The sequence below is a fragment of the Serinus canaria genome, chromosome 8, assembly GCF_022539315.1.
Source record: "Serinus canaria isolate serCan28SL12 chromosome 8, serCan2020, whole genome shotgun sequence".
NCBI classification, from domain to species: domain Eukaryota; kingdom Metazoa; phylum Chordata; class Aves; order Passeriformes; family Fringillidae; genus Serinus; species Serinus canaria.
The window spans coordinates 14,011,089-14,026,734 of NC_066322.1; the positions used below are offsets into that span (position 1 = coordinate 14,011,089).

At 41.7% G+C, this 15,646-nt stretch overlaps 2 protein-coding genes across 2 annotated transcripts; one reads left to right on the forward strand and one right to left on the reverse strand.

Moving 5' to 3' along the window:
- The first annotated feature begins 5,265 nt into the window (after positions 1 to 5,265).
- RPF1 (ribosome production factor 1 homolog) lies at positions 5,266 to 10,755 on the forward strand. The gene is made up of 9 exons (XM_009088580.4): positions 5,266 to 5,466; positions 5,549 to 5,605; positions 6,758 to 6,838; positions 7,200 to 7,295; positions 7,975 to 8,128; positions 8,653 to 8,735; positions 9,580 to 9,761; positions 9,849 to 9,975; positions 10,340 to 10,755. Exons 1-9 carry the CDS (start codon positions 5,311 to 5,313, stop codon positions 10,379 to 10,381), a joined length of 978 nt encoding a protein of 325 aa, XP_009086828.2. The 5' UTR covers positions 5,266 to 5,310; the 3' UTR covers positions 10,382 to 10,755.
- Positions 10,756 to 11,685: 930 nt separating this feature from the next.
- Positions 11,686 to 15,374, reverse strand: GNG5 (G protein subunit gamma 5). Its single transcript, XM_030226642.2, has 3 exons — positions 15,187 to 15,374; positions 14,002 to 14,157; positions 11,686 to 11,923 (listed from the first exon to the last, which is right to left on the reverse strand). Exons 1-2 carry the CDS (start codon positions 15,265 to 15,267, stop codon positions 14,032 to 14,034), a joined length of 207 nt encoding a protein of 68 aa, XP_030082502.1. The 5' UTR covers positions 15,268 to 15,374; the 3' UTR covers positions 11,686 to 11,923; positions 14,002 to 14,031.
- Between the last annotated feature and the right edge of the window lie 272 nt (positions 15,375 to 15,646).

Sequence of the window (15,646 nt, forward strand, 5' to 3'; positions counted from 1 at the left end):
TGAAATGTATTAAAACAGAGGAACATTTAAGCAATATTTTGCTTTTTCTCAATAAAATGCATGTTGATACCATGGAGTTAAGAGCAGTCTTCAAGGGGAAGGAAATGACAGTTTCACTTGACACCTTTTACTTTGTAATAAAATAATCACCTTATTTCTGTAGTAGCACCTACAAATTATGTTGCAATAATTTTGAACAGGGAGAAAATTCTTCTCTATCTGTGGGCAAACTGTATGCAGAAAAAGAAGCAAAATTATTGGTTACACCAAGCTCTATTTATTTCAGCAAAATTATTCCACTACTGCACAAATATGCCTTAATATAAAATAACAGGAATTAAATAAATAAAATGAAAACACAAGGTAGCATATTCTGAGAAATATCTGCCTAGAAATAAGTCATACTCTAATCTTGGATTAACTCCTTCTTATTTTATACATGAAGGAGTCTTTTATTAAGGCAGCCCAAGCTATGTGTAATTGCACCAGCAGAAAGATACAAGCATCACTTTCTGCAAAGAGAACCACACCTCCCAAGAAACACAAGTTTTTCTACGTACCCACAAGGTTGATGAAATGTTGCCATTGACTGTCTTCCCTTTTATGGCATAATTCTTTAGAAAAGGGCAGGGATCTCCAGAAGCAGCACAATGAATTGAGCAAAATACCAGGTTGGAAACAGTAGATGCTTCTTCAGTACTTTGCCATGGGTAACTATTGGATAAACTTCTCAAAAAGTCTAATTGTGTCAAAATACAACTTTATTGTCCATAGAATTTCTCTTTGGGGAAGTATTCCAGTTTTCTACACTGGACACTTGAAACTCTAGCAAATGACATTATCTTTTTTTTTTTCCAGCCTATATACAATTAATGCATTAACTAATATTTATAATCTACTAACCAGAAGTGCTGACACACTTGTAGTAAATCAACTACCCAGTATTAGCCAGGCCAATCTTCAGATTAAGATAATGGCCAGCTCTGCCATCTTGATAAGTCTTGTGGGAAAAAATTATTATGTTGGTTATAACCACATGTTTACTACTGTGTTGACATCCTTACATAAAGTTATTTTTTTTAAACTCAAGTGAGTTGAAAACTGGACACCCATATGCAGCAGAATATGGAATTTACGTAATTTTTAAATAATACATTTGCAAGGTTTTTTTGCAAGAATTCCTTATAAAATGCCTTCTTTTTTAAATCCTCTAAGTGTGTTTGATAATTTTGTTTTGACAGGCTAGTTTAATTTTCCCATCTGTACAATGGACATCATGCCCTCTTCCAATAAGCATCTTAATGTTTGTACACAGCTCAGGTACTGTAAAGAAGAGAAACCCAGAAAAGCATAGGAAAATAATTTTTTTTGGTGTTGTGTTATGAGAGGAGGACAGGGCATTGAGAGCACATAGTAAGACCTAGTGTTCATCCTGATATATTAAACAATACCCAACCTCATTGTGCATGATACCCATTTTATCAATTAGAGAGATTGCCCTGGGTGACTGAAAACACTGAAATTAAAAGACTGTAGACAAGATCCACTAAGGAATGCAAGCCTTTAAGTCCCAAACAGATGATCATGAAAAACTACCCACACACTTCCTGCATAGTCACCTGGTAATTTAATGAAATGCACTCCTGGAGAAATAGCTCTGGGTATGCCTGAGTCTGGGAACAATGTGGAAAGAGCTAAGCAGTTCAGCATTTATTCTGTGCTCACGCCTAGCTGGGTGAACAAGAGACTGTTCTACAGTGGAGGCCCCAGATGGCTTGGTACAATAATACATAGCAAGTACCACCAGCTTAGGCTCTCTACAAAACACAATTGCAGGCTTTCTCTCAGAAAATGATGGTATGGATGTCCATCTTTCACAGAATGGCATATTGTGGTGGGCCCATGCCCAACTCTTTCCTCAGCTGAAGAGAAGTGGGCTCAAAGACAGATTCTCCTGCCACTGGAGCATCTCCCACCACTCTGACTATCCCAGCCTGGTGAGACCACGTTGAAGCTGGTTACAATTCATTCCCTATAACTTGTTTTTTGCTGTGTAACTTTTAAAGTAAACTACAGGGAGAGCACTGAGATCTGGCCATTAGTCAAATCTTGTTTCCCTTCAGAAGGAGAGTGCCCAGCCTAGCCATTTGATTCAGCATTTTCTAGATCTTATTCGACACACAGCAGTAGCTTCAGCTGGAAGAATGAAGACACTTCTCACCTCAGAAAAACCTGCAGGCTTGTGGTTTCAGTCTTCCATTGACAGGTAAGATGTTAATCTCCAGAGGCTGGAAACTCCTGTCTTCTGTATCCTTCTTCAACTCTTCAACTACCAGTTAAGCAAAGCCACTATCACCAACTCTGCTACACATTCCGTGGTGTTCAGCAGAGAGAAGCTGTGAGCACAAGGAGCCTGCTGAGGGTTCAGATGTGATCAAAGCTGCCCTGCAATCTCAAGGCTGAGGTTTTTACAGGCATAACAAAACCAGACCTTTGGGGTACCACTTCATTATCTACACAGCTGAAGGGAAAGAAACGAGTAATATGGTGCTCTCAACCTTCAGGAAAACAAATTAAAACAAAACAAAACAGAACAAAACAGGAAAATAGCAAAATGCTGGTTATTACATAAAAACAAACAAAACCAACCAAATAACCAACCACCCCCCAACCCCGAAAAAAACCCAACAACAAAAAGAAAAAGAAGAAAACCCCACACCTCCAAAACAGTTCTGGGAATTATTGAATCCAAAGGTACCTTACCCTCTTTTCTCACCTCTTTCTATATTTTCTTACCTAATTTCCTTTCCTCAGATGAAGTTTTGTCATTTTGACTTAATCTCAAAATGTTTTTTCAACTTTTTGAAATGACAGAACAGAAAAAACCAAAACAGTGCTCTATTGATATAACTTAAAATGATGCTTCACTACTGAGCTGGGTTAATTTACAGAATTTTCCTCCAAAATTTCTAAGTGCTGACATGGCATCAATGTCTTCATTCATCACAATGAGAACTTGCTTGTTGAGGGGTTTTGTATGGGTGGGTGGGGGATTGTTTGGGTTTTGGTGGTTTTTTCCCAGTTGTTTTGTTTTAACCAAGCAGCTTCTTCCAAAAGATTTTTTTTTTACTTTCCAAAAAGTTTTATTTACAATGCTACTTAAATTGTAAAATAAGAGTATCCTGGTAAAAATGTTATTTGCACAGATCTGAGTTCATAGCTAAGAAAGACCTTGGAACTTCTATGAAAAAACTAAAGTAATACTATGCATGCATTTATTAGTTGGGCCTTCTATTGAAGTTATAATTGTACCTTGTCAGTGATCTCTACCAAGTCCTCAGTGTGTTTCTGGTGTCTTGTTGTTGTCCCTCCCCTGCCCTAGGAAGTTTTTGTATTATTGTGTATCATTATTTTGTTCCTCTGAGTCCTTGGAAGAAAGGTATTTGAATAATATTAGGAGGTTGTCATCTCTCTTGCTAGGAGGGAGAAAGATAATATGTTTTTTCCTCATGTAAGCACTCAGTGATCCCAGCAAAAACAGCATTGCAAACCGGAACTACAAACAACACAGAACTCCCTGTATGCTCTGCTAATAGCAGTGATGAAAATCTCTGCTAATGACTTTGAGAAATAACCTTGCAATCTCTGACATCTGCATCAGCTAGAGAGATAAAGTTACAGCAGTCCTTGGTTAACATATTCTCAACAAAATCCTCTCAACCTCAATTACCATGGAAACTACTTATCCTTAAGGCAGTAAGGATAGCTGAAATATTTTCTATTGACAAAAATGGGAGCAAGGCCAGAAATATATGGGATTGTGCATAATGAGGCCTTTGATCTTTCATTTCTGTGTTAAGCAGAAGTAATCTCAGTGAAGCAAGTTGAGTTGCAGAACAAAATTTGTTTATAGGACAGAACAAGGCTTAAGATATTCTCTGTTTTTCTGGTTATTTGTAGGTATTCTTTTTCACTATCTTCCTATATTTATGTTAACAGATTTCTTTTTCCTTTTTTTAGTGAGAGAAAAATATTAAAGACAAATAGTACTTGTATATAAAATTAGTAGACATCAAGCTTTGAAAAAATGCTTGGGACAAATGGAACTAAGCAGTCCCATTGAAGCTCAGAATTTTGCAGTCTGAGATTAAAAATGTCTACAATTTAGAACAGGTCCCCTCAAATCCCTGAGTACTCAGTTTCCATAAAACACTGTGTAGTCTTTGCAGAAGCATTTGCACATCTCTAAGCATGAAAATCAGCTCAGGAATAGAAAAACTAATTTCTGACTTTATGTAAATTGAAGCTCTAATTTGCTGTAGGAGTTCTTGTTGCATTTTAACATCAAGTTTTAACAGACTTCAATGGAATAAAAATAACTTTTGGGAACATAGTCATCAAAACCCCTATGGTTCCTAATAAACAGGTGCTCCCCAAAATGTAAGTCACTGTGAGCAAAGGTCTGAACGTGAAAGTGTGCACACGGGCAGGCGCCGCTCGCCATGCAGTTACCTGCAGGAATGTAAACCCATCAACGCGTCACGTTTGCTCAAAGCTTCCCACTCTGACAGCTAACTCGGTTAATAAAAAACACTGCAGCAATAACCCCTATGAAATACACTGATTTTATCTCCAGGTTCGCTGTCTGCTGAGCAATGAGCCCTGACACGTCGTGGGTCGAGAGAGGTGACTGTGCTCCGCGCTCAGCCTTGAGTATTGTGCGCGGTTTTGGGCACCGCAATGTAAGAAGGACATGAAACTATCAGAGAGTGTTCGGGGAGGGCAGCCAAGATGGTGAAGGGCCTCGAGGGGAAGCTGTGTGAGGAGCAGCTGAGGGCGCTGGGTCTGTTCAGCCTGCAGGAGACTGAGGGCAGACCTCACTGCAGCCCCACCTTCCTCAGGAGGGGAGGAGGAGCAGCAGGCACTGATCTCTGCTCAGTGACCAGTGACAGGACCCGAGGGAATGGCCTGATGCTGAGTCAGGGTGGCTTTAGGGTGGATATCGGGAGAAGTCTTCGCCCAGAGGGTGTCTGGGCACTGGAACGGCTCCCCAGGTCAGCGGTCACCGCATCAGCCCGAGAGGTTCAAGACGTGTTTGGACAATGCTCTGGCACATGGCACTGGAGTGCTGTGCACGGCGAAGAGCGGGACTGATGACACTCCTGAGTCCCTTCCAACCCGGGACACTCTGACGCCGTGGGCAGGCCCACGCCCCGCCCTGGGCGAACCCCGCGCGGCGCATGCGTTGCACCGCCCGGCGGGGCAGAGGCCAAGGGTGAGGGGCCGGCCCCGCCCCGCGGCAGCAGCGCCATGGCGGGTGAGGGCAGCGGGCCCGTGGCGGGGGATGGCGCCGGCCCGCCCGCTCCGGAGCGGGTGCTCTTCCCGCCCACCTTCAGCGTGTCCGAGATCAAGAACAAACAGCGTCGGCACTTCATGTTCCTTCGCTGGAAGCAGCAGCAGAGGAAGGTGGGGCGGGCCGTTGCCGCGGGGCGGGGGAGGCCCGGGCCTGGCGGGTCTGGCTAACGGAGCGCTATTCCTCTGCCCGCAGGAGAAGTTGGCCCTCAAGAAGAAGCGGAGGAAGGAGCGAGAGGCCCTCGGAGACAAAGTAAGGTTCCGGCCGCAGGAGCCGGTGTGGCGGCGAGGCCGCTCCTTGCCCCCCGTGAGCGGGGCGCTGCTCGCCAGGGTGAGGGTCCTGCAGCTCGGCCCGGAGCTGGGCCTTCTCAGCTTCGTCAGCCAAAAGGCTTCTCCACACACTTCAGGGAAGCGGAGCAGTGAATACAGTGAGGGTGATAAAACACTGCAGCAGGATGCCCAGAGAGGTCGTGGATGTCCCATCCCTGGAAACGTTCAAGGCCAGGTTGGAGGGGCCCAAAGCAACCTGGTCTGGTCCAAGATGTCCCTGCTCACTGCACTGGAATAGATGGCCTTTACAGGTCCCTTACAGCCAAACCATTCTATGACTGTATGCTCTCTGTGCTAGCTGGCTGTGGTAGTCTTCAGAAACACTGTTGTCTAGCCGTGTCTAGATGTGTTGTCACACATCTGACTTCAGAAACCGTGTTGCTCCTGTGTTAAAGTGATGCTATACACAGGCAGGATGAGTTTTAATGACATAAAACCACTCCTGAATAGTTATTTCTGATATGATTGCTGTGGCATTTGTGTTGATATTATTAGGAATTATACTCCAATATTAATTTTTGTGTAGATTAAAACAATCAGAGCCGACCAAACCAGTTATCTGCTCAGACCAGTTATCTGCTGGATTCCAAGTGAAGCTATGAACAAAGGTTTTGCTTCCTTCCTGGACTGATTGAAGATAGTCAGATGCGAGTTCCTGTATTACAATAGTCTCACTAGAGTAGTGTAAGTTAACAGGGTAAACATTAAAGTTTATTAGTCATTGAATTCTAGATATCTGTGTTAAAATGTGTTGCAGTTGAAAGCAGAATCCTTTTCTTCCACAGAAGAAATAAAAATTGAAAGAAAGCTCAGTTCCTCTGCTTTTTTGTTTTGTTTTGAAAAGTGACATTGTTCTAGTGGTGCTTCTCTGCATCTCATGCTCTCTGGTGTCCCAATAGCTGTGCATATTTTAATTGAAGTTATATAACTTCTTTTTTAAAAGTGGCATCAAATAAATAATACTTGCAGTTCTGTGTAGAAATACAAACAATATTGTGGTATTATGAATGTGGCATTTGCAATGCATTTAATAATGACATCAATATGTTATGTTAATAAGCTTTATGTATTTTAGGCACCTCCAAAAGCTGTACCAAAGACTATTGAAAATCAGCGAGTGTATGATGAAACCACTGTAGATCCCAATGATGAAGAGGTAACTGCATGTGCTAATAAGCTAACCATTGTTTTTCTGACAAGGGACATAAACTGATTGATGAAACTGAATATTCCCCACTTTCCTGTTAACCTGTTGATGGATTACTTTTTACACATAATGGATTTACTAAGAGGTGATGTCATTCTTTCATTATCTGTATTAAATAACTGCTATTCTGATATTGGTAGTAAAAGCTGCCCATGTTCATCACACTAAATTCTTAAAAACATGAAAACCACACACCTTCAGGTGATTAATGACAGAATAGATGTTGTGAATTAAAATTTTGATCACATTGAACAATTGTTTCTCAGGTATTTTGTACATGGTGGATTTAACAAAACTTCTGTTCTTCCAGGTTGCTTTTGATGAAGCAACTGATGAATTTGCACCATACTTTAATAGACAGACTGTTCCCAAAATTCTTATTACAACATCAGACCGACCTCGTGGGGTACGTATGTTTTACTTGGAAACCAAATGGTTATAAGGTACCAGGGTTTTCATCCTATCATTGTTACTGAAGGTAATAGCATTCACATGGATTTTTTTCTGTCATTTTATTTAGTGCCCAACAATAACCTTGTATGTGTCTGTAATCCATTGGTTTCTCCAGCACTGTTTGTTTCCTCCATTAAAAAAGCCCCAACCTTGTGCATGTGTTCTTCTATTGAAATGATCAGCATTGCCTGATTGAAGAGATTACTGACATTTTTGAAAACCATAAAAGAAATCACTTTAAAAAAAAAAAATAAACCTCAAACAGTTTATCTGAGAACTCAGACCTGACTTCATGAAGAAATATTGTATTTTGAGATGCAGTGAACTTTTTGTAAACCAGTGTCCTTTATAAATAATGAGTGTGGAGAGTATGCTTTTTGCATTTTCCAGCTTTTCTGTGATGGAGGAAGGGGAAAAAAAAGTCCTAAAAAAAATCTCTGGTGTGCTGCATTCTTTACTGCAAATAAATTTTTTTGCACTATCTGAATGAAGTAATTTAATAGCTTATCTTCAAATCTTTATAGAGATACTGGAAGTAATATATGCTCAGGGAGTGTAGTTGGAATGACCAGGCCTCTGTTCTCCTAACAGCTGAATTCTGCACACTGCAATTGAACTCCCCTGTTTTGCAGAGAACAGTGAGATTCTGTGAGCAGCTGGCTACTGTTATACCCAACTCACATGTCTTCTACCGAAGAGGGCTGGCTTTGAAAAGAATCATTCCACAGTGTATTGCAAGGGACTTCACGGATTTAATTGTCATTAATGAAGATCGCAAAATACCAAGTATCCTTTTGTGTATTTTTCAGGGAAAGGAAACAATTCTGTCGTGTACATCAGAGATCTACTTCTGTTTTCCTTCTCTTCACAGTGCAAATTACAGAGCTAAAAATCACTGTGCCAACTTGAGTGTCTGATGGCTAATAGAACTTGGACTTATTAAAGAAAGTGTTGGCACTCTTTTGTTGTTTGTAATGCATGGTTAAGCACTGTTATTATTTCAGTAAATTTAAGAGTTTGATTCATTAACAAGTTTTTCTGACCAGGAAGATCCATTTTTTTCTTCTGGCTAGATAAAACATTACAAATTTGTTAAATGAGAAAGTAATAGAGGATAACCCTTGTTGGCATGTAATGGACATCCTTCAGAAAGCTAGTTAGTAGTTTGGGAATGTATGTTGGAACATACAACAAAACCTTGGGCATAGATTATAGATCCAAACCTCTGTGTGATGCTGCATTTTGCATTGAATGTTCCTTTGTAAATTACGTGCTTGATTTTACCAGCCTTTTTTTAACTTGGTGCACAGATGGTCTTGTTTTAAGTCACCTGCCTGATGGTCCAACTGCTCATTTTAGAATGAGTAGTGTGCGTTTGCGTAAAGAAATAAAGGTGAGACTCGAAGAAATTTGACAAAATTTCAAATTTTGGTTGTTAGCTGTTGGTTAATGATAAATACATCCAGTCTACTTCAGCTGTCAAAACTGCATTTTGATATGATTCAGCTTGATCTTGTAAATGTGTTTCTTTGGTAAGCTAGCAGGAGGTTAAGAACTAGTGTAGTCTTCATAAGCAGCACATTTCCATTTCCAGGCTATTTTGCTGTATTTCTTTTACTGCCAGTTGTTTCATAATCTGCCCAGTGTTTTTAAAATCATGTCATTAAATGGCAGATGATAACCTACATCAGTAGGAAATACCCCATGTCTAGCATACACACAATAGGGCATATAAAATCAGCAGTGTAAATGGTTTCATTAGATGTAGTTTGTCTTGAATAAATCAAGTTCTTGTTCCTATAGCCCTGTCACCTCTTCCTAGTATTGCATACTCAGCCCTAAGTAATTTGCAGTAAAATGGGTTATCTCTTATTAGTTTTAATTAAAGAAGTCCATATGCTCTCAGTCCCATACATCCCTAGTTGGTATGAGTACAGAGGGAATACTACGATAGGTAGAGTGCATTGTGTACTATAACAGGTTCTACTAAGAGTAAAAAATGGTGCAGGAGAAAATGTAAAATTATTTGTGCTTTTTCATTGAATTTATATTGTTGAACCAAAGATCCTTATGTTACCAGCTGCTCCTTTACATGTTTATGAACTTAGGTTGTATTTGAAAGAATGATTAGGGCATGGTTTTGGCCCTGTCTTCCTATTTCAAACACTTCTTTGGTAATACATTAAAATCCTTTTGCATTCAGTCTGTTCTTTGCACTCTTGTTACTCTGATTTCAGCGGAAAGGGAAGGAGCCCACAGAACACGTCCCTGAAGTGATCCTGAATAATTTCACAACACGGCTCGGCCATTCCATCGGCCGCATGTTTGCTGCGCTCTTCCCACACGATCCTCAGTTCATTGGAAGACAAGTAGCTACATTTCACAACCAGAGAGACTACATCTTTTTTAGATTCCACAGGTGACATTTTCCCACAAAATTCATTTACAAGTGAGAGAGAATACTCTTGTAACTGAATTCCTAATTTTAATTATTTTCTTCCTCAAGATATATCTTCAAGAGTGAAAAGAAAGTGGGAATTCAAGAACTTGGGCCACGTTTTACATTGAAGCTGAGGTCACTTCAAAAAGGAACCTTTGATTCCAAATTTGGAGAATATGAGTGGATTCATAAGGTATGTCTTAGTAATGATAATAGTCCTGCTTGGGGAGGCTAAATCTGACATGAAATGTAACCAAAAATCTTACCCTAGAAAAGCAGTATAAATGCAGTTCTCAGTGTGGAAGTATTTAACTTAAGTATTTAGAGGTGTATCTTGAGAGTCGTGCAAAGCAGAAACATCCTGTGGTATTTCAATTAAAAAATAAAAATAGCAAGGACAATGAATGTCAATATACCATAACTACTTCTTTGCAACTCTACTGTACAATAACTACATTTCACTGTCTGCCCTGCTATAAAATGGAGTGGTCATCCTTGTTTGTGTTTCATCCTGTTGCATGAACTTGCTGGTAAACAACTTTCCTTTTAAATTTCAGCGTCGAGAAATGGACACAAGTAGAAGAAAATTCCACTTGTAAGTGAAATCTGCCAATTGCTGGTGACCAGGAATACAGCAGCTGCTTTGAACTATGGATGATCTTGGACTACTAACTAATGATAATGATATTGAACAGTATCTGTCTGCAGAAAGACAAACAGCAAACATTAAAACTTTCTACAGCAGCAGATCAAGTAGGATGTGCCTCTCTTCCTATTTGTAGCCAACGTGACAAGAACAGTGACTTTTTCCAGTTAAGTGGGAAAAACTATGGCTGTATTTGAGCAACTTGTCATTTAGCTATCACTAAGGATTTGCCAGAAGTGCTGCTGTGCAGTAGACAGATTATGCTTCACAAATATGCAAATATGTTGGTTAAAAAATTTTTCAAAATAAAATATTTCTAGTTTTACAGTTCCGTTTTATTTTTTCTGTTAACCCAGACAGCTGCAGTTAATCAGGTAAGAGATAAATATTTGAAACTTATTTCTAACTTACAGTATGCTGTTCCTGACAGTATGGGGAGAGTTTTCCAAAAAGGTTCTCCTATCCAGAGAACACGGAGAAGGCAGTATGCAATCCATGAAATCCATGGTATTTTATTTCATTAGCATTTTGCATAAAATAGGCATGTTGCTGAAGTGACAAAAACAATATGCATAACTCCTACAGGCATCTCTTCTGAAGTACCACATTGACAAGAGGTCTGTATACCCAAAGCAGTTGAAAGGATGGGAAAGAATTTGTAAAACCCCCTTACAGGACATTCATAAAGCTACCATCTAAAAATGCTGCTCAGTGACTATGTGAGGTCTCTGAGCAGGGTTTTCCCCATTAAAATTTTAAAAATGCTTCAGCCTCACAGCAACACTCGAGTTTGTATTATCTGCACATAAACTACTGTTTTGCCTTAAGTTAGCACGTTCACTCGCAGCTAAAAGGTCAAGTTTCCTTTGAGCTACTTCCTTTTCATATACAGCTGTAAGTGCTTTTTCATATTTACCTAATGAATAAGAAAGCACATGGACTAAGTTATCTCCTAAGGTAGAATTACTCATTAAGAATAATTTACTCTGTCTTAATGTGATGTCTATGATATGGCACAGCTGTACAGCTGAACAGTCTCAAATTTTTTTTGTTCTATTTCTGTTATGCTTCAAAGTATGGTACTGCTGGAGCCTCATTGTTCTGAAGGACTGTTAACCCCAGGCAGACTTGCAGCAGCAGAGAGTATTTACACTCCTTTCTCTGCTCTCCAGCTGTGACAGAGTGATGATGCATTGACTGTGAGGTGCCACCATGCCCAGAAGTTAATCCAATTCTTACAGTAATTTCAAGACCAGACTAAGTCAAGACACTTTTATTTTTTGCTTGGCGTATAAAACTGATTCCCGTATGAAACAGAAGTACATAACTAGCATACAGTTCATCTGGAGAGGTAGATGGTAAGAAGTTTGACGACAGTAGCACTTTTAGAGTTAGATTTGGCACGTTAAAGCTAAGCTTTTTTACAGACTTCAGGCTGCTCCTTGAGGCACTCTGCCATACACACATCAGCAGGTAGGAAAAGATGCTAAAAGATCTGAAAAACAAATCCAAAATTTAGTTAGAAAATCAAAGAATACATATTTTAGAGTATGCTATGGACAACAGTTTAGGAAAAAAATCCTCTTTTTCCACAGCTGTTTTGTTAGTTTAAAAAATAAATTTTAAATGAAGTCATGCCCAAAGATACAATAAGATAATCAAAGCTCTTACAAAAGAACTGAAGCTTAGTGTCTCCAAACTTAGTGAAACCAAACTGCTAAGTGAAAGGATAGAAGAAGCTGTTCCCAGTCACTTTCTGTTCACCAAAACACCGTGTTTCTACTTTGCCTTTGAAAAGCAGGGAATTTGTTGTGTAACTAACAAATTACACTTCCTCCTCAGTGAGGTGGTGCTGACTGCACAAACGCTACCGGCTCATCAAGAAAACACAGAATCACCTCTTTTCAGGAAGTGCCTGCAACAGATAGCAAAGTGAAGGAGTTTCACATACAGGTAGTGGAACTAAAGCAGAAATTAGTTCCGTTCCAAAGGCTGTAGCAGAGAAAGAAGATATTAAGCCTTCTATGCCCTGTGTATGCAGATGTCGTGTGAGACAGAGCAAACATTGTTTCCCTACATCCACACCCAGGATTTTCTTAACTTCAGCAAACCTTGGTGGGGAATCCTAAGTGTCATGGACCAACTACAGTTTATTTGGCTTTGTGTAAGTTTTCAGTCTGTAATGCTTAGAGATGATCTGATTTCTTCCTTGGATTAGTGCTTACAGCTGAAGCTACACTAGTGAAGCGTCTGAAGAGTTTTTTGAGTTTTTTAAATAACAGTAATTGGCAAAAATTTACAACAGAAGTCACTTTAAAAGCTACAAGAACTCTAAAGCATATTTCAGTTATACTTTTGTAATTCACTGCTCAAAACAATGTGGGATATAGTTTTGCTTGTTAAATAGTCAAGGATCAACTTCTATACTGTTACTATTCTGGCCTTTAAACATGGTTATTCTGCTAGGACACAAATCTGCAACTTTTCTACAGTCTGCTTGAGGGGAGAACAATTTTAACATTTCAATCTGACTGTGGTCACCCTTCTATAAAGCTGCCTAACAGCACAATTTAAATCTATAAAACTACAGTTATTTGGATGATAGAAGTCAGCTACACAATCAGAATTCTTCAAGGTTAAGACTCACTACGCGATTTGGAAGGATTGTGAACTATGGTTAACTGTGTAACAGGTGCTTTGAAATAATGTCTGTGCTCTCATCTCCAACAGATCCACATCAAGGGGCAACAGGAAGAGGGAACACGGTAAAATCATCATGCATTTACTGTGGTCAAAATAACCGAGTTATGGTGACTCTCTGAATTTTGGTGAAACTACTGTGGATCTAAAACTCAGCTTTCTAAAGAGGTTAGCCTAAAATCTAGTCACCAAAATGGCAGATGAGTGAGTAGTCTTCCTGGTGATAGCAGTAGTGCTAATGAATGAACCTATGAAGGCTCTGGAATGAAAATCCAACTGAGTATTCCACTGTTTCTAGTTATTTAAACTGCTACCCCTGTAGTAGCTTACTTGAGTGGCATATGGGCTTTTAAAAATAAATACTTCCTAAAAAGTATATACTTTTGTCTTTTGGCAGAGAGGGCATCTCCCGCCCCACAGTGGGCAGTGCTCTTCTTGGAGACCACTACCACTAATTTGTTTTTGGAACTGTTCCCTAAAAGCTTAAGAACTGAAGTCTGTTTTATCTGCCACAATCAGGATTCACCCATATGCTGTCAGGCAATTAATTCTATGTGAGAAAAGGGAAATACCCTCATAGAGAGGAAGATACAGCACAATTACTGTTAGTCCAAATAGCATCTCAGTAGTATCTGGTCCCACCATTCTGCTACACAAACTGGTGGAAGCTCTGCAGCAGCAAAGTGCTGCTCATAATACCAATGGCCAGCATGTGTCCAATACAGAGCTGTGACCAGAAAAAGGGAGAAGGGACCAAAAATGGGGATCTAGACCAACACCAGCTGCACAAGTCAGATGTTTCTGAGTGCCTTTCATAGAGCCTGTCTTATTTAAATGACAAAAGAGTTTATGAATTGTAATTCAAGAACTTACCACTGAAAGATACTGAAGAAGTTCACATAATTACAAAAATGAACAAACTTTCTGGGGTCTGAATGGATTTGTACTTGATGATACTCCCGTCAGTAGGGGATCATGTTGTGCATTCTGCAGGCAGAATTGCTTCAAGTCAGCTGCAGCTTGAGAAACCTAGTTGTAACAAAGGCTGGCATTAGAATTCACTGAACACGCTTTACCGAGGATGTGGTTTTTACGTTGAAAAGTACAAAGAATACAACTAAATTGTTCCGCAATATAGTTTAGATTTTATGCAACAATTTCATTGTAGTTTCTTTGTTTCTTAAAGACAAGAAGATGAACAATGTAAAAATGAGAACTGATTTGGAAGTTTTAAGTTTTGGAAGTTTTACCATTTCCATGGTAAACTTTGAAGGGTGACAGATGAGCAAGGAGATGACTTGGAGATGACTTTATTAAATATATGAAGATCCTTGTTCTGGCACAAACAATTCAAAAATCCTGTCTACTCTACCCCCTCAGAAGGGGATTTTGGCATGCTGTACCTAGCTAAAAAGTGATCAGGGAAAAATTCTTTGTCTTGCTTTTCTTTGCTGTAACTCCGAACTCATACAATAGAACGATCGAAGTTTCAAAAAGTTGCATCTTCCGCTGACACTCGGTATCTGCAGTTTGCCCGGCTTCTATGCGGTGCCAGGCGCGGTCTCGCCCCGGCGCGGCACAAGTTCAATGCACTTGATGTGCCTGGCAGCGACATCTCCATCTTGCCGTGCCGGGCCAGCCCAGCCTGTTGCCCGCCCCGCCTCGGGCGGCCTCTCCGCAGAGCCGGAGGGAAGGGCGCTCCTCGCTCCGAGGGCACGAACGGGCAGCGCGGGCCGCGTCCATCGCCCCGGGAGCGCTTGGGCCGGGGAGCGGCCCCCGGACCCGAGGGGCAGCGGGGAGCGAGCGGCCGAGCCCCGGGCAGGGGTGGCGGCGGAGCGGACGCGGCTGCGCTGCCGATCGGGGGTCGCCTCGGCCGGGGCACCCCGACGGGGCCCTGGGAGAAGCCCGGTGGCCGCCGCCCAGCCGGGTCCGCGGGGCGGGGCAGGTGGGAGCCGGCGGCCCCGGCCCGGCCCCGGCGCGGCGGGCGCGGCCCCGGGGCGGTGAAATGGCGGCGCGTCCGCCCCGTCCCGTCCCGTCCCGTCGCTGCTCCAGGCTCACCTTCACGCGGGTCACACTGGCCTCCAGGCGCAGCTGCTGCACCACCTTCTTCATGGCCGCCACGTTGGAGGAGCCCGACATGGCGGGGTCGGCGGCGGGCTCGGCTCGGCACTCGCGGCACTCCCAGCACAACTTCCCGGCGCGGGCACAACTCCCGGACCGCGGCGCCTGCGCAGCCGGGGCCGGGCGGGCGGGGCCGCTCCGTGAGCCCGGGACGGGGACCCGCCCGCGGGCACAGAAATAACCCCGCCTGCGCGCACCCACGGTGGGGACTGCAGGGGCCGCTGCTTTCGCACCAAGGTGGCGATCTTGGTGATCATAGCCACTGGGTTCCAAGTGTGGCGGTCATTTTGAGATGCAGTGAAGTTCCTAACTTAGTTCGTGCTAGCAGTTTGAGTGTTGAGTGTAGGCTGGAGATCAGTTTTCTAGTCCTAGTTAATTGCAGAAAGTGCCCGGGAGC

Bases quoted from the DNA above. Each gene is read 5' to 3' on its own strand.
- RPF1 (XM_009088580.4), top strand. From the start codon at position 5,311: ATGGCGGGTGAGGGCAGCGGGCCCGTGGCGGGGGATGGCGCCGGCCCG. The intron at 8,736-9,579 runs GTGAGACTCGAA...CTCTGATTTCAG, and splicing joins GTTTGCGTAAAGAAATAAAG to CGGAAAGGGAAGGAGCCCAC. The intron at 9,762-9,848 runs GTGACATTTTCC...TTCTTCCTCAAG, and splicing joins ATCTTTTTTAGATTCCACAG to ATATATCTTCAAGAGTGAAA.
- GNG5 (XM_030226642.2), bottom strand. From the start codon at position 15,267: ATGTCGGGCTCCTCCAACGTGGCGGCCATGAAGAAGGTGGTGCAGCAG. The intron at 14,158-15,186 runs GTGAGCCTGGAG...TGTTACAACTAG, and splicing joins CCAGTGTGACCCGCGTGAAG to GTTTCTCAAGCTGCAGCTGA.